Consider the following 25,126-nt stretch of genomic DNA (forward strand, 5'->3'; position numbering starts at 1 on the left):
TTTTTGTTTGTTTGGTAGTGTCTTTGTCTAGTTTTGTTATCAGGTTAATGCCGGCCTTGTAGAATGAGTTTGGAAGTAAGTGTTCCCTCCACTTCAATTTATTGAAAAGGATAGGTATTAACTTTAAAAAAAAAAAAAATATTCGCTAAAATTTACCCGTGAAGCCATCTGGTCCTGGACTTTCATTTGCTGGCAGTTTTTTAAATTACGGATTCAATTTCTTTACTAGTAATTGGTCCATTAAGGTTTTCTCTTTCTTCCTGATTCAGTTTTGGAAGATTATATTCTTGTAGGAATTTATCATTTTTTCAAGGATGTCCAGTTTATTGGTGTAAAACTACTAATAGTAGTCCCTTATAATTCGTGGTATCAGTTATAACTTCTCTTTGAATTCTGATTTTATTTATTTGGGCCCTTTTTCTTGAGTCAGCTAAAGGTTTATCAATTTTGTTTATCATTTCAAAGAACTAATTCAGTGTTTTCTTTCTTTTTGTCTTTATTTCATTTATTTCTGCTCTGATCTTTATTATTGTCTTCCTTCTGCTAATTTTGGGTTCTGTTTATTCTTCTTTTTCTAGCTCCTTTAGTTATAAGGGTAGATTGAGATTCTTCTTGTTTCTTGAGGTAGGCCTTATCACTCTACAAACTTTTCTTAGAAGTGCTTTTGCTGCATCCCACAGATTTTGGAGTATTGTGCTTCCAGTTTCATTTATCTTTAGGTATTTTCTGATTTCCTCTTTGATTTCTTCATTGGCCCATTTGCTGTTGTTTAGCCTCCACATGCTTGTATATTTTCCATTTTTTTCCCTGTAATTAATACCTATGTTCATACTGTTGTGGTCAGAGAAGACAGTTCTTGCTGGGATTTCACTCTTAAATTTATTGAAACTTGTTTTGTAGCCTAACATGTGATCTGTTCTGGAAAATGTTCCATGTGCACTTGAAAAGAATGTGTATTGTCCTGTTTGGGGATGGAGTGTTCTGTATATATCTCCTAAATCCATCTTATCTAATGTGCCATTGAAAGCTACTGTTTCCTTATTGATTTTCTGTCTGGATGATGTATCCATTGATATAAGTGCAGTGTAAAAGGCCCCTACTATTACCATATTACTGTCAATTTCTCCTTTTATGTCTGTTAATATTTGCTTTATATATTTAGGTGCTCCTATGTTAGATGCATATTTATAAGTGTTATATCGTCCTGTTAGGTTGATTCCTTTACCATTATGTCAGGCCCTTGTCTCTTGTTAGTTGTTTTAAAGTCTATTTTGTCTGACAGTATTGCTCATCCCCAGCTTTCTTTTCATTTCCATTTACATGGAGTATCTTTTTCCATCCCTTCACTCTCAGTTTGTGTGTCTTTTGGTCTGAAGTCTCTTGTAGGCAGCAGGTCTTTTCTTTTTTTAATTTTTATATATTCAGCCACTCTCTGTTGATTGTATTTAGTCCATTTACATTTAAAGTAATTATTGATAGGTAATTGTTGCCATTTTGTTGTTTTCTGGTTAATTTGCATTTCTCTTCTGTTGTCTTCCCTTGTGGTTTGAGAACTATTTTTAGTGTTATGTTTGGATTCTTCTCTCTCTATTTATGGTGTATCTGTTAGAGGTTTTTGGTTTGTGGTTACCATGAGGCTCATATATAACAACCTATGTATATAGCAGTCTGTTTTAAGTTGATAGTTGTTTACATTTGAAAGCATTCTGGAAACACATTTTTACCTCCCCATGTTTTGTTTTTGACGTATTTTATGTATCCCTAATTGCTGTAGTTGATTTTACACTTTTTTCTTTTAACCTTCCAACTAGCTTTAAAGTTGTTGATCCATTACCTTTACTGTATGTTTGCTTTTACCAGTGAGTCTTTCATAATTTTCTTCTAGTTATGGTCTTTTCTTTTCCACTTAAATAAGTTCCTTTAATATATCTCATAAGGCTGATTTACGGATGAAGAATTCCTTTAACTTCTGTCTGAAAAACTTTCTCTTCAATTCTGAATGATAATCTTGCCAGGTAGAGTGCCCTTGGTTGTAGGTTTTCTTACCACTTCCTTCTGGCCTACAAAATTTTTGCTAAAGAGTCAGCTGATAATCTTATGGGGGTACATAACTAGTTTTTTTTTTTTTCTCTTAAGATTCTCTTTTAGTTTTTTAACATTATAATTATTGTATCTTGGTATAGACCTCTTTGGGTTCATCTTGTTTGGGGCTCTCTTTGCATCCTGGACCTGGATGTCTATTTCCTTCCCCAGGTTTGGGAAATTTTCAGTTATTATTGTTTCTTCATATAAATTTTCTGTCCCCCTCTCTCTTCTCCTCTGGGACCCCTATAATACTAATGTTAGTACACTTGATGTCGTCTAAGAGGTCCCTGCAATTATCCTTTTTTTTTTTCTTTTTGTTCAGCTTGGGTGATTTCCACAACCATGTCTTCTAGATGCTGGTAGTACTTGTGCATAATCTAATCTGCTGTTGATTCCCTCTAGTGTATTTTTGTTATTCTTCGGGTCTGATTGGTTTTTATATTTTCTATATATTTGTTGAAGTTTTGTGTTTCTTCCAAGTTTGGTATCTTTATGACCATTACTTTGAACTCTTTATCAGTAGATTGCTTATCTCGGTTTCATTTAATTCTTTTTGAGGTTTTGTCTTGTTCTTTAGTTTGAAATATACTCCTGTCTCCTCATTTTGCCTCTCTGTGTTTCTGCATATTCAGTAGATCAGCAATGTCTCCCAGTCTTGGAGTGGCCTTATGTAGAAGGTGTCCTGTGGGACTCAGAAGTACAATCCAGTCTGCTTATCACCAGAACCAGGCACTCCAGGGTTGTCACATGTTGGGAGTGTGCACTCTCCTGTTGTGGCTAGGGCACAACTGCTGTGAACATGCTGCTGGGTAGAACTGACCCCCAGCTTAGCTGGTTGCAGCACCCAGGTACAGTTGCTGTAGATGCACTGGTAGGCTGGGCTGCTACCCCAGAGGAGGAGCCACTTTGGGGTGAGAGGAGCATTGGATCAGACCAAGGCGGCCCACTGAGTGTAGTGGCATAGGAGCTGTTTTGGAGGGGTACATGCTGGAGCAGGCTGGTTAGATGGATCAGGTCTGCAGGGGAATGCCAGGGAGGACAAGGCAAGCAGTACTAGCTAGCTAGGTAGAGCCAGAAATGGTGCCTACCACCACTAGACCAGCTAGGTCCTTTGTCAAAGATTAATTGTATATAATATACAATACAATACAATAAATAATTATGTTTCTCGGTTTTCTGTTCTGTTCCATTGATCTAGGTGTCTGTTTTTGTGCCAGTACTATACTGTTTTGATTACTACGCTTTGTAATATAACTTGAAGTCCCTAATTGTGATACTTCCAGTTTTGTTTCTCCTTTTCAAGATTGCCTTGGCTATTCAGGGTCTTTTGTGGTTCCATTACAAATTTTAGGACAGTTTGTCTACTTCTATGAAAAATGCTGTTTGTATTTGGATAGAGATTGCATTAAATCTGCAGATTGCTTTGGATAGTATAGACATTTTACCAACATTTGTGCTTCCAATCCATGAGCATGGAATGCATTTCCATTTCTTTATGTCATCTGTTATCAGCATTTTACAGTTTTCAAAGCACAGGTCTTTTACCTCCTTAGTTAAGTTTATTCCTAGGTGTTTTATTATTTTTGGTGCAATTGGAATGGCCTTAATTTCTCTTTCTGCTACTTATTTGGTACAGAAATGCAACAGATTTCTGCATATTGATTTTATATCCCATGACTTTACTGAATTCATTTATCAGTTCTAGTAGTTTTTTGGTGGAGTCTTTAGGATTTTCTATATATAGTATCCTGTCATCTGCAAATAGTAAAAGTTCTACTTCTTCCTTGTCGATATGAATGCCTTCTATTTCTTTTTCTTACGTGATGGCTATGGCTAGGATTTCCCACTTGATTGTGATTTTTTTTAATGTATTGTCAGTTTACTGTTATTTTGTTGAGGATTTTGCATCTATATTCATCAGCTATTGTCCTGTAGTTTTTTGTTTTTTTTTTTAAAGATTTTATTTATTTGACAGAGACACACAGCGAGAGCAGGAACACAAGCAGGGGGAGTGGGAGAGGGAGACGCAGGCTTCCCGCTGAGCAGGGAGCCCGATGCGGGGCTCGATCCCAGGACCCCGGGATCATGACCTGAGCTGAAGGCAGACACTTAACTGACTGAGCCACCCAGGTGCCCCTGTCCTGTAGTTTTTTGTGCTGTATCTAGTTTTGGTATCATAGTATGAATTTATAAGTTTTCCTTCCTATTTTTTGAATAGTTTGAGAATAGGTATTAACTCCTTTAAATGTTTGTTTGGTATAATTCACCTATGAGGCCATCTGGTCCTGGACTTTTGTTTGTTGGGAGTTTTTGATTCCTGATTCAATTTCATTTCTGGTAATTGGTCTATTCAATTCTGCTTCAGTTTTGGTAGGTTATATGTTTCTAGGAATTTATCCATTTCTTCTAGGTTTTCCAATGTGTTATATAATTTTTCATAATCTCTTATAATTGTATTTCTGTGGTGTTGGTTATTTCTCCTTTCTCATTTGTGTTTTTTTGAGGAGTCTGGCTAGAGATTTATCAATTTTGTTGATCTTTTCAAAGAACTAGCTCCTGGTTTCATTGATTTTTTTTCTTCTTTAAGAGTTTCTGTATCATTTATTTCTGCTCTGATTTTTATTATTTCCTTCCTTCTGCTGGTTTTGGGTTTTGTTTGTTCTTTTCCTAGCTCCTTTAAGTGTAAGGTTAGGGTGTTTGAGCTTTTTCCTGCTTCTTGAAGTAGGCCTGTATTGCTATAAACTTCCCTTAGAATTACTTTTGCTGCATCCCAAAGATTTCTTGGTTGACCCATTCATTGTTTAGTAGCATGTCATTTAACCTCCATGTATTTATTTATGGTCTTTCCAGATTTTTTTCTTGTGGTTGATTGCTAATTTCACTGAATTGTGGTTAGAAAAGATGCATGGTAGGATTTCGATCTTTTTGAATTTGTTGAGAATGTTCCATGTGCATCAAGTGACTCTTTGATACAAAACTGTGTTAACTGGTTCTAATGATTTTATACATATTGTTTATTTTGATACTTAAAAGTAAAATGAATGGAAATTATACTGAAGGCTAGTAAAACATTTAATATGATTTGATTTACTGGGGCTATGAATATAAACAAACACATGTGAAGCATCAAAAATAGTAAGTACTTTACCCTTTGCTTATATAATAAGTCCTCGTTCTGTGTGAAATATTAGCAATGACTGAAGTCAGCGGGGCACAGCAGTGGAAAAGACCTGAAACAACATTTTGGGTCAATCTGGTTTTCTAATAATGCTGCTGTTAAGAGTTAAGGAAACAAGTGTAGTTTTTAAAAAAAAAAAAAAAACATTAATTTAATTATGTTTATTCACATATAGTTGCCATTAAAAGGTTAACTCATAAAAACATTTCTTCTATTGTAATATCCTTTGCCTCTTCTCTCTTCTAAATCAATCCCCACCACATAGCAGAAATGTTAGAAGTTATACTGCAAAGGGAGCAGATTAACTTTTTCACCTTTAAAATACAGCTTATGAACAATTTTACAGAGCAGGTTACCTATTAATACGGTACATATTAACAGATCTATGGTACCATTTTGGACAATCAGATTTGCTTGATGTAAAGATGGAGCTGGAATTTTTGCTAAGAAGGTAGTTAAACCTCTTAGAGTTTTTATAAAGAACTGAAATCCCATACCATAAAGTGTTATCTTCAGTTAATAATCTTAAATCAAGCCAGAAACTAGATCCAGCTCTGGGAAAACTTTTTTTTTTTTGTATGCATCATATAAACACTGCTCCAAGTGTCTATGCAGATACTTAGAAAAGAAAAATAGATTCTTGTTCTGGATATACATCAAAACCTAGATTACCTTTATATAACATTTATTTAAAAATTTGACAAGAACATGTTAAACGTTGGCAAAACTAATAGCACTCAATTTGATTATGCATCTCCTAGCTTTCACAGAATTTCTGAGCTCACAAGACTCAAGTTCTATTAGGATAGAGTCTTTCATTCATCAATGTATACCCAGCATCTGACACAGTACATGGCACAAGGTACGTGTTCAATAAATATCTGAATGTTGAATATAACTCTTTAACAGCAAATGAAAAAAAGATACAACTCTGAATAAATGGCATGAGAATACCAGTTGTCTCATGATGCAGCAATAGGTGCTTTTTGTAAAAATTCTAGGATTACTTATAAGTAGATCAAGAATTAGATAATTTCCTCTCAAACTAAAGGAGCTCTCATGGGGGTGGGGTGAGGTGAAGGAAGCTGTAACATTTTATCTTTCAAAGCTAATGTGTGAAACATGGAATATGAGCTAGGTGAAAACTACCATGATACTAAAAGTAAGGCAGTTCCAAAACTAATGTTTTGCATATTTATTAAAGAATCCATTTTCTGACAATACTCCTAATACTAGATGAAAATATTTTTTAAAGGTTTCACCAAACTCCTAATATGTCTAATCAGCTCATCCTTTTAGTCTTTGATTCCATGTTAGAGTTTTAAATATGGAAGAAATCTATTAAGACTCAAAAGCATTCAAAAAAAAACGGTCTATGACCTAAAAAAAGCTACTGGATAATTAATACATTTGTAACAGTATCATGATTTTTTTCAGATATACTTCATTTCACCCAGCACTGTCAAAATTAACCTGAAAGTCAATTATTAAATGAAAACATCGATAATTTCAAAAATGATTGAACTTAATAAAGAGCCATAACAATATTGTACTCTGAAATTAGAAAATTCTAATAAGCACATATAAAAAACACATTTACCTACTTCAATTAGGTCAATGTCAGGATTTATCAAAACTCTCCATCAAAATTTTTTAAAAATCTTGATTTTTTAGGTACTATAAAAAATATACACTAATCATATGATATGTGTTTGGTCTGACCAATTCCACAGTTAGGAAAGGGAAGAAAAAAAAAAAACTTGTACAGTGAAATTTCAAATCCTAAACATTTAATCCTTTATTTGAGCCTACCTCTCTAAAAAGATATCAGTACTCTTGGATACCAACTATAAGCAATACAGAACTTTCACTGGTATCAATTCTAATCAGTTTAGTCCATCCATTTTCTAACACAGCGAACAATCTTTTCTATCCAAATCCAAAAGAAGAATAATGCAAATCTCACTTTCTTGGTCACCTTTGAAGCCCAGGGCCAACCAGTCTCAATAATAACCAAAATACGTAGCTTTATGAGTGGTAGTCTGTTTCTGCAGTGAAATGAAAGCATTTCCCAGTAATCAAAATTTGTCATCTGAGGAAATCTTTCATTGTTCTAGAAGCACAGTTCGAAGCTCATCTTCTTTATTGATCATCATCGAAGCAATTGCTCCATCATTAAACTCAAAAGAAGTACCTCCATCCACAACCATGCAGGCATCCCAACAACGAGAACGAACACACACCCTGAGCAGAAAGAAACATCTCATTAAATATTAAGTTTTCTTAACCTTGAATTATGGTTTCTTTAAAACCCTTATTTTTATTGAAATTGGCAGATCATTTGGCCTTGATTTTTAAAATCAAGTTCTTTGGTTTGAGAGAGTAACTATGTATATATGGGTACATTACCAAAATCTAGTATTCAAGATAGCTCCCTTCACCCAAACAGTTATGAGGGAACAAGTTCAGACTTGATGGAACTCACAGGCTTTTTTCGTATGAGAAAATGTTGAGTTATTATTATTACAAGTACTAATATTGAACAAGAATGTAACTATTTTCATGGATAGTTTTTACTTAAGTATAACACATGAAGAGGCACAAATTTGTAGTGTACAGCTCAGCAAACACATTTGTGTAGTCATTCCTCACCCAAATCAGGAATCAAATGTTCCCCAGAAGCCCCTTCACTGCCCCTGGCCCTGCTCCTTCCTACACATGCACTATCCTAATGTCAGTCACCATAGTAATAATAGCTCTGTTTGTTCTTAAATTTTATATAAATGGAAGAATAGGTTTGCTTGTATCTAGCTTTCTTTTGCTTAACAGTATGCTTTTGAAATTTATCCATGGTTATTACCGTTAGTAGTAGTGTGTTCATTTTCACTGCTGTATGAAAACACTTCCATTGTATAAAAATACCAAAATTTATGGATCTCTTCTATTCACTGACACCCGAGTTTTTACTACTGGAAGTAGTGCTGCTATGTATATTCTTGAGCATCTTTTGTTGCAGACATTTGTGTATATACGTTTCTGTTGGATATACACCTAAGAGTGGAACTGCTGGGTCCATGCATGTGCTATATTCAGCTTTGGTAGGTAACTGCCAAACAACTTTCCAAACTATTCCTAACAATATATAAGTTGCAGTTACTCCCACCTTACAACAACTAGCATCTTAGCTCTTCTGGTAAGTATATGGTATCAGAATATGTAGTTTTAATTTGCATTTCCCACATGAATAATAAGGTCAAGGACGTTTTTCATACACTTAACCATTTGGATACCTTCTTCTGTGAAATGACGGTCCAAAACTTTGGCAATTTTTGAGCTGCCTTTTCTTATCGAGTTGTAGGAATTTTTACAATATTCTGGATATAAGTCCATTGTTGGATATAGGTACTGCAAATATCTCACAGGCTTGCCTTTTATTTCCTTAATGTTGTCTTAATTAACAGAAGTTCTTAATTCTAATATAGTTCAATTTGTCAATCTTTTGTTGATAAGTGCTTTTTATGACAAGTTTAAGAAATACTGTCCAACTGCCAAAGTCATGAAGCCTATTCTGTTTATATGAGCAAAAATTTAAATGTCTTTGTAGTCTCACCTAAACGGAGTATAGATTTATTGAGTAATCAAAATTAACTCTCAAATGAGTAAAACGAGTTTCCTTGAGTGTTTTTCCTAGAAAAAAATCAACAGTATTTTCAAAAAAAGAATATGTACACTGTATAAGCAGCAATTCAAAATTAAACCATACTTTGCCTGCCATGAGACAGATGACATTTTTTCAGTGTTTTTGTTCAGAAAATTGGACAACCTTTACAAAATAAATTATATATTTTTTTATATCCACCCTTCAAAAAAACTCTAATCTGATAGATGTGGGAAGGGGGGGGTTACTTTTAAGGAAAAGGTGACAGAAATGAGTCCTACTCTCAAAGTTTATTGCTATACAACTGAGGTTTTATAGAATGTTTATCCTGCTTTTATCCCATAGCATATGAAAAAGTTGCTTTCCAGTTTTTTTAAAAGTGATAGTTTGATCTTATTGTGTCTTAATATGTTAAAACAACAAATCCACATCACCCAATTAAATAATTATGCCCCTTCTATTCACTTACAGTTTCTCTAAAATGGTACAGTATGTTAGGAAGGAAAATACCATTCTCACCAGGGTACAGCATGACACCTCATTAGTTCCACAAGTTCTATACTTTTCCTACCAGATTAGTTTGAATGAGTGAATTTCATCAAACTGAATACTTTAAAACCAAGACTCCTTTATAATTACAAGCAATGAAAGCACAGTCAGAAGTCAGCCTTTGAAAGCTTACTTTGAGGTGAAGCAACGCTGACGGCTGCTGGAGAAAACTCTGTTTGCTATTGGTTCTCGAATACTGAAAAGTATTTTTGGTTCTTCTGGACTGTAGAGCAGCGATTCATTATATTCATTTGTTACTATGAAGGAAAAAAAAAGTATTAGCGCAGTCAATGAAAGAAGGTCACTTCTGAAAGTGCAAAATGAAAAATGAATGCTATCCTGTCCTCAACTTAAAAGCAACTGTGTTCCAAAAGGTCTGTTTGGCAGCAAGTTTCTTGAAACTCACAAACACACACACACACACACACACACCCACACCCCCCCCCCCCATGAGGATTAGGTTCCAGGATTCGGCCATCAAAGCCTGTATCAGCCACAATGTAGCAGAAACAGACACAGGGGCGGGACGGGGGGGGGGGGGGGTGCTACAAAACCAGTAATTAAACAGAAGTAAGGAACTGGCTTGAGGCACTCAAACGGAACTTGAGTTCCGACAGTCCCTTGCCAAGTTCCCTTGCAAAATACCATGTCAAAGTGTTCATAAGTTAATTGTCTTGATATAAAATGCAGTCTTAAACAATGACAGGCAATATGCTTTCTCTAATGAAACTGCAATTACTCAAGATATGTTTAGAAATCTTTGAGACCGGTTTCTCATAACCAAGAGGCACATGAAAGTTGATAGGCAAAGCACAAATTGGTCAAAAACAACTGTACAAAGAAATCAGGCTTGTAAGAACGTTTAGTTGAATACCACATTAAAACAGATCGTAAGACTGTCAGATAATCTAGCTTATTTACCAAAATTTCACTTACATTATTTGGCTCTTTGAAATCTCATTCACTCTCAAAAATAAAAATTTGCTTCTCTGGGAACGAATACACACGAACACATACACACACCCCACCCCACCCCCAGCTCCAGGGGCACCTAGCTGGCTCGTCACTAGAGCATGCGATTCTTGATCTCAGGGTCATGAGTTCGAGCCCCATGTTAGGCATAGAGAGAACTTAAAAAAAAAAGTGCTAGCTCTGAAAGAAGTAATTCCAGAAATGTCTGTAACAATGACTGCACCCCTGGCATTCACTATTGTTTCTAAGGACAAATTTTCAAAGGAGTAACATTCATTCAATAAAGCAGAAAAATCACTGTATTTTATATATACACCCTTAAATTTACATGCCTGATACAAATTTCAGTTGTTTTATATAATTATGTTTTAAGTTAAATTATATAATGAATAAATTACTATAAATGCCTAATTTTCCTTTCTTTGATGCAGATTTAATGTTAATCTTTTTGGTCTCCAATTGAGAGAATGAAAAAGTCCATTTTAGAGAGCTGAAAAGGACATCAGAGATTTAGTCCTGTTTTCAAACTATTAAAGGCCAAGCATCTCCCCCAACAAAGGAAGTCTTACCTGGAAATCCAAAATATACACTTAAATGAACTGACACTATTACATATGTAAGTAGATACACTATGAAAAAAGTTTGGATTTTTTAAAAAACAATTGACCTTAATCTTAGGATACTCTTCAACTAAACAGAAACAGAAAGGAAAGCTGTAGTGTGAAGTCTGTACAAAAATGTTCCTGATAGATGAGATGGGACTGTAGTGAGTTAATTTCATATGCAAATCAAACGAATGTGTTTTCCTATTTAAGAATTTAAATATTTAGAAAAAAAAATTTTAAGAATACAGTTGAAGAATCCCTATGCATTCATTACCAATCTACTTCCCCTTCCTCATTTTGCAGTCCAGGAAGTAGAGGAATGGAATCAGTCTTGCTCAAATATCAGTGAGTGACTGGTCTGGGATTGGAGCCCAGGTCTTCGAACTCCCTGATCAGTAGTATTCTTTCCCAACACGGCTAGTTCTCACAAGGGAACCCTGAAGCAATTGGGCAGGAGTAGGTAGTCAAAAGTTATAAAGAGAACATTTTAGTGAATGTGATGATAAGCATTCACAGCTCAGTGAATTCCATCTCATTCAGAGGATATTAATGGCATACTGAGTATAAGTAAGCATTTCCCATTTGCCAGATCTATATTTTTCTATATTTTCCTATCCCCCAGGACATGTTTGTAGCTAACACCCGTTTTGACATGAAGGTTATATTTCATAGTTCACAAAAATATAATATATAAAAAGTCCAGCTCTAAACTTTTCATTGCTTAAATACATGTAAAGGGATATTATATCAAGAGCCTGTTTGAGTCAGAAAAGTACTAGGCTTTGCTAATTAGACAAGTAAACTTCACAATGACGTCCTCAAGATCGGTGCAGAACTTAAATGAAACTGTTAGTAATTATGATCATTAGTCACTGACCTTTTTCTACCAATTCTCTGTTCAATGGAAGACTTAAATTTCCTTGTCGTTTTGCTATTGAAAAAGGGGGAAATTTCTTGATTAAATATCTTGTGTCATATAATAGCTAACATGTAATAAAATCTATACATTATTTAGCATATTATAACATACTAGCTATTTTGGTACTCACCAATATTTAAAACATCTTCCACAGCCTGAGTTGCAACCCTGTTAATATTGAATGACCTAGAAACAAACATCACGTAAGTTCTTTAATTCTAAAAACATACTAAAAATGAAAAAGGAATTATCTACTTAATATACAAAAGAACACTTAGAATTATCAAGAAAAAACAACCAAAAGATAATAGCCACTTCACCCAGTTTTAAAAAGTGGGCAAAGTACATAAACAGTTTACAGGTCTATATGAAAAAGTGTTCAATTTTACTCCTACTTAAGGAAATACAAATTAAAGACTGATAATATATTGGCATGAGTATGAGAAAAACATTCTCATACACTGATGGGGAACTTGCAGTTGGAGGGCAATTCTGCCCTATTAAAATTTAAAATGAACATATTCTTCAATCTACTAATTTATCCTAAAATATACTTGCATCTATAATACACAAAGACATGTACAAGGTTATTTACAAAGCATTGTTTATAATAGCAAAACAACTCATATTCACAGGAAGCAGGTTAAATATGTTACTATGTACATATTAAAAAGAATAAAACAGAACTGTATGTGCTGATAGATAATGGATATGTTAAGTTAAAAAACCAAAGGCATTATGTAGTATATATAAACAAACAGGGAAGTAAATATTACACATATATATATATATGTGTGTGTGTGTGTGTGTGTGTGTGTATATATATATATATGGTGGTTGTCTCGAGATTAGTACTAGAGATATGAAATGAAAGACTAGCTTTTCATTTGATATCCTTTTATACTATTTAACATATTTTTAAGGTGTAAATATCTCTTTAAATTATAAAACAGAAAAGATGAGAAATCTTTACTGCTGTGTGATGCCTTGCTTAACCACTTAAGAACAAATGTTAATACAAACATGAATCACTTTTAAAAGTAGCTCTGTCCTTGGGTCTACCAAGATGGTTATGGAAAGTTTTGTTTGTTTGTTTTTTCCCAGTGATTTAGAATTCTGCTGCTGCCTCACAACTCTTCTCACATGGCCTCAGTAGATAACAATGACCCACACACTCTCAACGTAATTCAGTGACTCAACCTTTTTGAGGAGGGGAGAGTAACAGATACTCTTGCATACCCTTCTAACTCTATACCCTTCACATTTTGAGAAATGTGATTAACAATTTGGGCATTCTCTTAACAATGCAGATACACAAATTTTTATATTAAAAATTTGGGGTCATTCACAGACCACATGCCTATGCTAAAAAAATCTCAAACTAGCCATTGCCTACTCTGTTTTTCACCATTATCTACTCTCCAATTTCATACTGCAACCACACCAAGCCCATTCTTGCCTCTGTACCTTTGCTCATACTTACTATGTGGCATGAAGCAAAATAAGTGTCCCGACTCATTTTTGAGTATGAGGTTTGCAATACCTATCTCGTTAGAGTTACTGCCACACACTACAAGGTCAGGCGTCTGAGGCACCACCTGGCTTGTGGCAGAAACTCAATACTGAATGAAAATATCAAATGAAAGAGCTGTGCATGAGTTATATTCTAATTCTTCTGAATATTCACATTATTGGAAGATACGGTTTTAGAACTCTATTTTATTAAAAGTCACATAAAATGAGCTCTTTTATTAGGGTTCCATTGAATTAAAATATTGAAGTTAAGACTTAAGAGAACAAAAGTCTCATACAACTTGACCTAATAGTCCTAGAACTAGGACTTATTAGGGATACCACAAGACAACCCAAACTAAGTCCTCTGAATTGGGCTTAAATTAAGAGGAATTTCCTATGGTTGCAACCTGGATTTCAGCCAGTTCACTCTCCCTTTAGGAGTGGTTTATATTCTACATCAAAGACAAACCATATGCCTAAGAAGGTATTAGCTAGCACATGATGATTTTTTCTTAGATCTACAACCTTCACCATTCTAAGAGTTCCCATTTGAAATCACACATAATTTCCACTAAAGACAATCCAATTCAAAGACAAATCGAATCTCCTATCCTCTTAAGCTAGTAAAGCTTTCTCTTCACTTAAGAACACTTACCCTTAAGTTGGCTAAGACAATGTATGGAGGAGGGGGATTGGCAACAGTCCTAAAAACTAACAGAAATATATGTGACTGAACTCTGTAGTACTTCTCCCAGTGAATGTAGCTAATTCCACACTAAGTAGAGGACAGAGATGACAATGAGACAATTCAGAGACAACTTGCTATGCAACATAACCCTGTCTTGTGGAGGAACTTTTAGGAATGCAAAATGGGATAGCTAATCCCCAGACTCTGTGTGTGTGTGTGTGTGTGTGTGTGTGTGTGTGTGTGTGCGCGCGCGCGCGCACACACACATAGTCAGGCTATCTTCTCCGTCCTTCCTTGTCATAAAGCCATGTGACTGAGTTCTAGCTACAGGAATGAGAGTAGAAGTCATGCACAACACGTCTAAACCTGTGTCCCATAAGCCTCCCACAGGTGATCCTCCATGCTTTTCCTCCTTCTCTGGCTTGATGTATATAAGTAGAGGGACTTTAGGATTTATGTTTAAAAGATGGTTGAGCCACATGATGGAAGGAGCCTGGACCCTGAGTCACTACTTGGAGATCCACCTCCCAATGAGGACGCACCTGGACTTGATAAGAACAAGAAAGAAACTTCTATGGTGTTAAGTCACTGAGATTGGGGGTTTATCAGTTACAATAACTATCTTATCCAAAGTTATACATTTCCACATTTCATATTCAAAGCAAGGACTGAGAGGTCACATAGGAAAACTTCTATCTCTCTGTGCAAGAATTAAAAGAGTAAAATAAATAGGCTATTCTATTCCTTTCTTTCCAGTGATTCCTGAGGTCTACAGTTTAGAGTTAAGTCCAGAACTTAAATCCTGTCTTCACCATTTATTAGCCACATGGCTTTGGGAAACTCCTGAGACCTTTTAATAATACTCTATTAATAAAAATAAAATCACTTATTTCCAGGGTATTTTTGAAAATTTAAATAATATATGTAAGCTCAAGACAAAGAAAAAGCTTAGAAGTGGTAGTTTGATAAAGTTATTAATGTATAGAAATGTACAGCTTTCCCTCAGCCCTTCTGGCCCCCAGGCTTCTCTTCTATCCACCCATTTTCTGAAGAGAAAAAGGACAAAAGATGAATGGGAAATGCAATCACAGCAAAAGAAGGATCAGTAATGGGAGGGAGTAAGGTAGAAGATGTTAGAAGCAAGCAAGCAAGCTACGTAGGGCTGAACAGAGAAGAGGCTGAGTGACCAAGGTGGCAGGGACAGAGACAGTTCTAGACCACAACATCGGAGACATGAGACTTTAATAAGCAACATAGAAAAGACTGAAATCCTAATATAAGCCATACTTACTCATGTCCAACATCAACACAGGACTCAGCTATAAAGTGTGTGGCAGTGGAGGGCAGAACTACTTTACAAGCCTAATGGCTCTTATTCTTTATGCTCTTCTTACTATTAAAAGGTTGAAAACTAAAACTATTAAAATCACACAGACAGACACACACCCCAATGCAAAAGTCAAAGCTGATTCACCGCCTTTAGCATAACCACTATTTCACTAAGATTAGCAAGTTAACCTTGATAATTCTTCAGTACAACCCGCTAACACATCTTTGAACTGTACGAACTCTGCATTTCAAAGCTGGCAGTCAAAAAGGCCTTGGTTTTGTAGTCAAGCACGCCTGTGCTTGTATCCAGTTTCTGACACTATTTGTGACCTCACGCTAATTATTTATCCTTGCAAAGCCTTAATTTCTACCTTTATAAAACAGGGCTACAACTATTTTCTTGCAGGATTTCTGTAAGAATATTGTCAGTGTATATAAAGCACCTAGCACAGTATATTCAAAGTAGCAGGGGCTAAATAACTGATAGCTTGTATTTAGCGCATAAAACGGAACCTATAGAATCACGTTCAGAAGATAATCTTATTTTATCTGTTCCATTTCTCCTCACTTTGCAGAAAAGGAATCTTGTACAAGATCACAAAGCTAGCTGGTGGTTTAGCCAGGGCTCTAACTTCCATGCTAGTACTCTTTTCAGTTACACCACTTTGCCCACTTTGGGGGGGATCAGAATACTGAGAGAGGAGAAGAAGGATCTAGGAATCCATTTCTGATTCTCAATACAGTTTTCGACAAGTAACACATCACAGTGAGCAGAAAAGATGTCATGATAAATTAAGGCAGTTAACTATAATGTTTTCATTTTATGAGAGGGTTACACAATAATTTTATAATAGATTAAATTTATTTTTTCAAACAATTATTGTTAAAAGTCATCTTAGAAATTAGTTCTCACTGGCCCTCAGGGAAATGAGATCTTAGCCCATCTTTAAATAATACTTCCCATTTTTCTCCAAAGGTTCATTTATTTGACAAAGATGAGGCTTTTTTTTAAAAAAAAAAAAAAGATGTGAAGTTATGGAGTACTTATGAATGAATGTGATGTCTAAAAATTAATTCAAAATAATAGAAGACAAAAGGAGACAGTAGGGGAACAGAGAAAAAGATTGGGCATGTGTTGATAATTATTGAAACTGGCTAATGGGTACATGGATATTGATTATACTATTTTGTCTACTCTTGCATATAAATTTTTCCACAATAAAAAGTTTTAAAAAGTAATACTGAAAAAGTATTACTCCATTTTAAACTATCCAAACTTAAAATCACAGTTTAAGTACTGTTTTCCACTGTATATGTAGTCATTTATTTAAAAAAAAAAATTGATTATGTATTAGGTACTATGCTATACACACAAAAAACTGAGGGAGGGGAAAAACAAACAAACCACACAAAACCATGAGTCACCATCCCAAATGCCTCAAGTTGCTTGAACCAGCCAGGTGTCAGCTAGTTAGAGAACTAATAATGTGGTAAGTGCTAGAATAGTGCTATGAGGAAAAAGTGCAATGCGAGGGATGCACCAAAAGAGGGTTCATTATGCTGATGAAAAGAACTAGATCCTAGTAAAGATTTCCTATGCAGAATGACATCTGAAGATTGGATTTTCAGCCAGGGGATGGAAAGTGGAGAATGTTCAGGCATTCAATGCAGGAAGAAGTTGCACTGAGCAAAAACAAAAAGCCCAGAGAGAACACGTTGTGCTGAGCATTCCAAGTAGCCTGCAGTGTCCCTGGTGTGCTGGTGGGTGAGTATAGGGCAGCAATAGGCTGGGAAGGTTCCTTAGGTCCTATTTAAAGGGTCTTATACACAGACTGAGTAATCAACATAGTCAGGAGTAAATTAAACTTTTACAGCACAGAAGGGATACAGCCAAATTTATCTACATTTTAGAAATATTACTCTGTTGGTAGAATGGATGACAGCCTTTAGAATAAAGGATGAGGCACAAAGAATATTCACTAAAAAGATGGAGGTCTGGACCAAAGAAATAGGAGAAATTGAAAAAGAGGGGCAAGGACTTCCGAAGTGTGACTGGCAGGATTCAGAGACTGGTATGTGTAAAGGGGAGAATAGGGAGACTCAAAAGTAAGAGCAAGGATTAGGGGAGTAAGGTTTTTTCTCTAGAGCATGAACTTGGGGTAACAGCGATCCTATTAAGCAATACAGGGATCACAGGAATAAAAACCTGAAGATAATAAATTTAGTTTTCAATGTGTTGAAATTGAAGGTCTATTAACACTCTCTCTAGTAGGTCATTTTAGGGTAGGAGTTTGTGCTCAGGAGACGAGAGCTATGGATGAAAGTCTGGGAGGCGTCTGCATGTATATGACTAAGCAGCAGCAATTACCCAGAGAGAAGTGAGAGGGTAAGCAAGATACAGGAGCCCAAGTTATCTCCAGTTCGGCCTTTGCTGCACAAACCTCCAGGACGTTTGCTGTTGTTATTGTACTTGTTTTCATTTCTTTACTATTATTTAAAATATTTTTCATTTAAAAAAAAAAAAACCATACAGTCCCCCAAAACATTTCTCATTTTCTTTTTTTCTCTTTACAAACCTAGTGCAATAGGCTAAATAACGACCAAATCCAGGCTACAGCTCTAATCTACAAAGTCAAGGCAGGACTTCTGGACCCAACTGATGAGTAAAGCAGAAAGTGAGCCAACCAACATAACACCACCAGGCTACCTATTGCATATCAGAGGCTTTAGATACACCCATGTGCAGCCTCGAGTACATTACGTTACTTAAAATATTTCACAAAGTCAATAAGCAACATCCCAAGTTACTCACCAGGCCTTTGATCCTGTTCCAGTACACAAATTGAGCCCTGAACTCTTCTGTTTTTCCCATGGACCATCATCAACTGAAATCTCATAGTAGGAAGCCCTATGAATTGAGAATATAAAACTGGATTTGCTGAACTTATGGCTCACAGTAAGTAAGACAAACATCATTTCTTCAGAACTAATAAAATCTAAGTGGGCCAGCTTGACTTAGACATACCTGACTTAGTAGGCACGCACACCATGATGCTAATACCAATACTAAATGAAAAAGTTAAAAAAAAAAAAATCTGTGTATCTCCATCCCTCTCTGATCCATATGGTCCTTTCTATCAATATTTTAACATTTCAAACAAGGGCTCCTGGTAAATTTTTACCTACCATAGCCTCTACTGTTTTTATGGAATCTAACACATACAGAGCCTTATTTCACAATTCAAAAAGAAAATACCATTCTTAGGTGAGTTTCATTCTCAGTAGCTAGTCCTTGATAGCTCCAAGTCTGTATCTCACCCTTCAAGTTGCCAACAGTTTCTGCTCAATTTGTTTAAGTTATATACTAATGTGCCTTTTGAACTGATAGTAAGCTAAGATCAAGTTCTAAAGAAAATTCTCAAACGGTACTGCATCAGTAGACAAAACTAGGAATAAAACTAGAACTGTAATTTCTTTAAAGATTTCTATTTCTTAGAGTAGTTCATAAATATGAAATCAAATGGGTTTTCTGACACCAGCAAAAATGACACTGTTCTTTAACTGCATGAACATATAAATTTGCAATTATTAAAAAAAAAACTCTTGAAACCTGTAAAAGCCTATTTTGTAAAACTATATCTTAAATAATGGTGTCATTGATCAACACTGGGTTATTTCTGTCCAGCAAATAAAAAAGTTAAACTCTTAATATAGCTTTTCCAATAATGACAATTATTAGACATGCTTGCAAACACTAACACTCAATGGATAATTTATCTCTTAACCCTCAATTCTCCTGCCAAACTCAATCTGTAAAGGTTTTACATGGCACAACTCCTTTTCGTGTTTTCTCTGAAGTCACCATTCTTCATAAAAGATAGCAGGCGTTATATTCACATTGAATCTATTTCATAGCTTTGTTATGTCTTCCTAGAAAATTAGGAATTTTAGGCATATTAGGAGCCTATTATATTCAGACAAGCCAGTCAACTCTACAGGAATGGCTGCTATTATGCTAGAATCACATAGAAACAAATGAGATTAGAGGTAAGTGGGGATAGAAGAGAAACAGGTGGAGAGGAAGAAAAGTATAGTCAGGTGAGGGGTGTTGAGCCCAAAACAATGAGCAAATTTAGTGTCATTCTCACATGCAGGTTTATCAAGATTAGTCAACTCAGAATTTTTGTTTCAGGGAAATTATTTTTTTAAGGCAGCAATAAAACTCACAGTCCCTTTAGAGTGGGTATACTTCTTCTTAAATTGTCCACTGCTACAGCCCAAGAATAAGACATTCTAGGTTAGAATAGAAAAGAAAAAAAAATTGGGCTTTTAAAATGTTCTTAAATCTAAGAACATTATAAATGAGGCAGGAATAATATTGCTGCACTTCATATTTTCCAAGCAAAGCCCTTAAGTTTTCAGGGTTTTCAGGGCATAGTGAAGCCTCAATACAGGACCTGGAATCAGAAATACTGGGTATACAATGACAGTTCTGATGCTAACTAATGATAGGACCATGGGCAAGTTATGAGAACTCTCCAAATCTCAACTTTTTCACTGATACATACAACTACCTTTCTCACAGGGTTGCTATGAGCGTGTAATGCGGTAATATACACAATATACATAAAGCCTGACACAGCAGGCATCCAGTAAGTATTCATTTCCTTTCTGCCTAAGGGTCTATGTCATAGATTCCTTAAAAATAAGTTCTAATACCTCCTATAGTGAAAACTTTCTCAATAGCATCAGAAGCGCTGCTGTCCTTATCTTAGTAAGGATATAAGGTGAGGCTCAACACAAAAAGAAGCATCATCAGACATTATTTAGGAGATAAATCAACCAAATCACTGCTGCCACAGAAAAAAACATTCAATCTAAAATCTAGTGGGACTTCACTGAATTCCCAGAAGTCTGTCAATCGATCCCAGTTTTCCTCCTTTTATAAGTTATTTGATTTTTAGTAAGTACAAATTACAAAGCAACACTCACTAGTAGAATCTCTCGGAAGTTATAACCTTTAAAATACACAAACAATAACATAAGCCATTAAATGGCTTCTCTAGAATCAGCATAAACTCTCAAAACATTTTTACCTTTGCCATCTATTTTATTATTTTTTATTCAAGCTTAATTAACATACAGTGTTATATTAGTTTCAGATATGCAATATAGTAACTCAACAATTATGTACAACCCTCAGCGCTTATCAAGATAAGTATACTCTTAATCCCCTCTATTCACCCAACCCCCTGCCCCCTCTGGCAACCACCAATTTGTTCTCTGTATTTAAGTCTGCTTTTTTCTCTTTTTTCTATTTGTTTTGTTTCTTAAAATCCACAAATGAGTGAAATCACATGGTAATTGTCTTTGACTTATTTCACTTAGTATAATACCCTCTGGGTCTATCCATGTTGTTGCAAATGGCAAGATTTCATTTGTCTTCTAATGTAGACACTCTCCAATTTCATTTAAAGTTGTTGCTCTCTGCCTTATGTTTTTAGTAATCATGATTAGATTGTACCACTAATTAGAATTACATTTCCTGCCTTCTCTGTCACCAAGTATCCATTATTCATTTCCATATTACTTCAAACTTGATATAGAGCAAAAGAAAACATTTTATGTGTAGCATGAGTCTTATTACTATGTTAAAATAAATGTATTTACACTTTATGTTCTTTAAAGAATATACTTTTGATTCCTTCAAAGAATTTTACTTTTAAATACTTCTTAAAATTACGTATTTTACCACCCTCCAAAAAAATAAGATGCTACTTCTACCTTTATCTTTTTTATCTTTACATCCCTAGTGACTTGCATATAGCATGTAGCAGGTACACAATACATTTTGCTGAATTTAAAATTACATTAATCAAAATAATTACAACTGAAAAAGATTGTTCAAGGCATTCTACTCAATCAGGCTTTGTTCTTTTCAGTACTATCTGAATTAGTCATGGGCTAAAACATGGGTATCTTTTAATTAAGACAAATATTTCTCATCATAATTAAACTTATGAAAAGACAGGTCAACAATCAGAATTTCAGAATATATGGAACTCTCAGTAAACTAGGGAATCAACTACATGACCTCAAAGGGTCACACGGTTCTGATAGCAGCCACGTGGGACAGAGACTCATCTCTAATTTTCCACCCCTAATTTACTTACATCTACAAAAATGAGAAGGCAAGTTCTAAATGGCAACCAAGAGTTTAATTAACTTTACATTATGGCAGTCATTTTATAACTGGTAACTAATATCACATGAAAGTTTTGAAAAAAAATTCTGCTGACCATTTAAGGCTAAATTATATTCAACACCCACAAAACAGATTTCATCAGTAATAAAACCATACTATACTTTTATACTCCTACTGAAGAACTTTATTAACCTTAGTTTTTGCTAATAATGATTACAAATCTTTTTTTTTTTTTTTTACAAATCTTAAACTGTCAATACACTTGGCTTATGATGTTGCATAAGGGATACAATTACCACCAAGTAGTATTCCTGCCAAAAGTGTTTAGTCTGAATCTTATCATGCAGAGAAAAAAGAAAATCACACAAATCTAAAACAAGGGATATTCTGCAAACCAACTAGCTTATTCAAAAATATTAATAACAGGAATGACAAAACAGGGGTGGGACTAAAGAACGATTCTTAATTCTAAAGGGCCATGATGGCCAAATGCAATGCATAATCCTTAACTGGATCCTGGATAAAAATAAGCAAACAAATCAGCCTTAAGTGACGTTATTAAGATAATTAGGAAGTTTTAATATGGACTGTCTATAAAAGTTTTATAACCACTGCAAATGTATGCCTAGGATATCATTCTCTTAAACATTTATAAAGCACCTATATGACAGATTAAAGGCTCTGTAGTAATGGAACCTGAATAACTTTGTTTAACCTAGGGTTTCACAAACTTTTTTGCTCATAGAACCTTCTCTCCTCTTAACATGTATTATAAATGTGTGAGAAGGTTTTGGAAATATTTCATTAAATAATTCACTTCTATCACTTATACCATATTAATTATTCATAATTCTTAGGATACAGAAATCAAATAAATATCTAAAAAATACTAAAACATTAAATTCCAAACTCAAGAATACAGGTTTAAAAGTACCTGGATGATAGACTCTCCCCGATGAAGACTTCATTTAGTGCCCTCACTGGCAAAAGCTGGGGTCCTGAAGCCTCAGGTCCTGTAGTAATGAAAAGAAAAACAACTTGTTTAAATTTTAGAAATGTTAGGATTTAAATTTTATAAAATATTAAAATATTCATACTTTTGTTTCAATAGAATCCATACTTTAACATTATTAACATAGAAGTTAAATCTCATATTTAGAGTGTTCATAATGAACCTCAAAATCACCTAACATATCTCCAAAGAAGCCTCTCTCTCTCTCTCACCAAAATAAACCTTAATTCTTCTTGAAACAATATTTTAAGAGTGATGAAATATACTTATCCACCTCATAAGATTCTTGTTGTCACACTTAATTTCTCTCTGAGAGCTTCAGACGTGGAAATAATCAAGTACTTCCACAGGAGCCACTTCGGATTTCAGCAGCAAATTACACGCATGGCTCATATTGGAAACCAAATCGGTTATATATTAGAGATCACTGAATCTCTGAATACCAATCTATAGCTTTCTTATAAAGCCAATGAATTTCAGAGCCAAATCTTGAACATCTCCGGTGATAGCAGTAACTTCTTTTGGCTAGGGATAAAGTAATATTTCCAACTAAAAATTTAAAATCTTTAAGATATGACACGAACACATAGTTTAAGAACAGCCCAACCTATAAAGCTATAAATCACCATGAAAAACTCTGAAAATCATGAGATAAGACAGAAACAAAGCAGATACGTAAAGGTAGCTTTTCCTGATAAGTTTAGCCAAGAAATGAAACACAGGAGGAAAAAAATATCTTTTTATACAGTCCACAGATATTTAGTATATCTCTTGGGGTCTTCCTGTAGCATGAAAGCCTTAAAATTACTGGGAAAATATGGCTAAATTACAATCCACAAAACTGAGAATTCACCTTAACACTTATTAAAAAAAAAAAAGCTGCATATCACCTTATACTAATATTCTCTTAGCAGCTTACAGAGATGTCTGGAACACAAATCTTAAGGCTGTAATGCAAAATTTCCCAACAAAAAGATTTTAACCAACAACTATAACTATGATAGATATATTTAAATATGGCTATACAAATGTATAATTATTAAGAAATCTATAGATTAGGTCATTTCTACTGCTCTTTCTCTTTTTTGACATTTCAAAGATTAAAGCCAAGAATCCTTCCTTAAATATCAACTATTCTCTTAGACATTTTATCATTCTTTCATATTTCAAGTTTTCAAACCCATCCTAGAACACATTTCTTTTAGAAGTATGCTTATTTCTTATTTCTCTATCTAGTCATACTACATTTTACACCTCAAGTAGTTCACTGTATTTTCTTAAATGTGGTCAGTAGCACTAAAATCCCCAAATAATTGTAAATTATCACTTATATAAATTAGAAATCAAAGGAACAAGAAGTTAAATACTGCCCAAACACATCTAATTCCCAATCTACCTACTTTCATCATGAACTCTTTCAATGTTGAAGGCTCTACTATGTTGATTCAAACTTAGCTGCTGTTCGTGGAGGTCCACAGGAACAGGGTTTATGCCAGTCCCTTCAAGGTACAACCTGATTCGCTGCCTCCATAACCACCTTAGAAGAGTGAAGGAAAAGCAAATATGTTAAGATAAAGTAAACTTAGGATGAGGCATTATAATTTCACCAAATTAAAAAATTCATATTAAAAACCTAGTTGTTGGGTGCCTGGGTGGCTCAGTTGGTGAAGCAACTGCCTTCGGCTCAGGTCATGATCCTGGAGTCCCTGGATCGAGTCCAGTATCAGGCTCCCTACTCAGCAGGGAGGTCTGCTTCTCCCTCTGACCCTCCCCCCTCTCATGTGCTCTGTCTCATTCTCTCTCAAATAAATAAATAAAATCTTTAAAAAAAAAAAATAAAAAAATAAAAACCTAGTTATTCCACAAACAAATTATACCAGAAACACCTAAAACCTACAGGTTCCTCCTCAAAGACAAAAAGATTTAAAAAAAAAAAAAGTCAAAGATTTAGTTCTCTTTTCAGAAATAATAGAAATATCTAATGTATTTGTACAAAATCTCCCACATAACTTGAATCAAAGTCAAATTCTATATCAAGTATCCATTAAATCTAAGATACTAAGATACAGTTGTGTTTCGCTCATACAAAAGCATAACATGCAAAAACAAAACAAAAAACCCAAAAAAAAACAAAAAAGAAAACCACTGTGATAAAACAATATTGTGTTAAGGTGGTTAGACAAAACTCCCTCTCCTAGAGTTCTATAATGATTTTTTTTTGCAATAAAAAGAAATCAGGGGCGCCTGGTTGGCTCAGTCATTAAGCGTCTGCCTTCAGCTTGGGTCACGATCCTGGAGTCCTGGGATGGAGCCCCGCATCGGGCTCCCTGCTCGGCGGAAAGCCTGCTTCTCCCTCTCTCACTCCCCCTGCTTGTGTTCCCTCTCTCGCTGTGTCTCTGTCAAATAAATAA

At 34.9% G+C, this 25,126-nt stretch overlaps 1 protein-coding gene across 5 annotated transcripts in view; it reads right to left on the minus strand.

Annotated features, from left to right (window-relative positions):
• Positions 1-5,409: 5,409 nt before the first annotated feature.
• NADK2 (NAD kinase 2, mitochondrial) overlaps positions 5,410-25,126 on the minus strand; it is a 42,031-nt gene continuing 22,314 nt past the window's right edge. For 3 of the 5 annotated variants that reach the window (XM_036107398.2, XM_036107402.2, XM_036107401.2), the window contains exons 6-13: positions 24,116-24,252; positions 22,638-22,716; positions 19,726-19,791; positions 18,311-18,406; positions 12,097-12,152; positions 11,925-11,978; positions 9,604-9,727; positions 5,410-7,507 (exon numbers count right to left, since the gene is read on the minus strand). In XM_036107398.2, coding sequence (XP_035963291.1) covers positions 7,369-7,507; positions 9,604-9,727; positions 11,925-11,978; positions 12,097-12,152; positions 18,311-18,406; positions 19,726-19,791; positions 22,638-22,716; positions 24,116-24,252 — 751 coding nt within the window. In that variant the 3' untranslated portion in view covers positions 5,410-7,368. The remainder of the gene's footprint in view (positions 7,508-9,603; positions 9,728-11,924; positions 11,979-12,096; positions 12,153-18,310; positions 18,407-19,725; positions 19,792-22,637; positions 22,717-24,115; positions 24,253-25,126) is intronic. The other 2 variants (XM_036107399.2, XM_036107400.2) reach the window with 2 other exon arrangements.

The sequence above is a fragment of the Halichoerus grypus genome, chromosome 2 (genome assembly GCF_964656455.1).
Source record: "Halichoerus grypus chromosome 2, mHalGry1.hap1.1, whole genome shotgun sequence".
NCBI lineage: Eukaryota > Metazoa > Chordata > Mammalia > Carnivora > Phocidae > Halichoerus > Halichoerus grypus.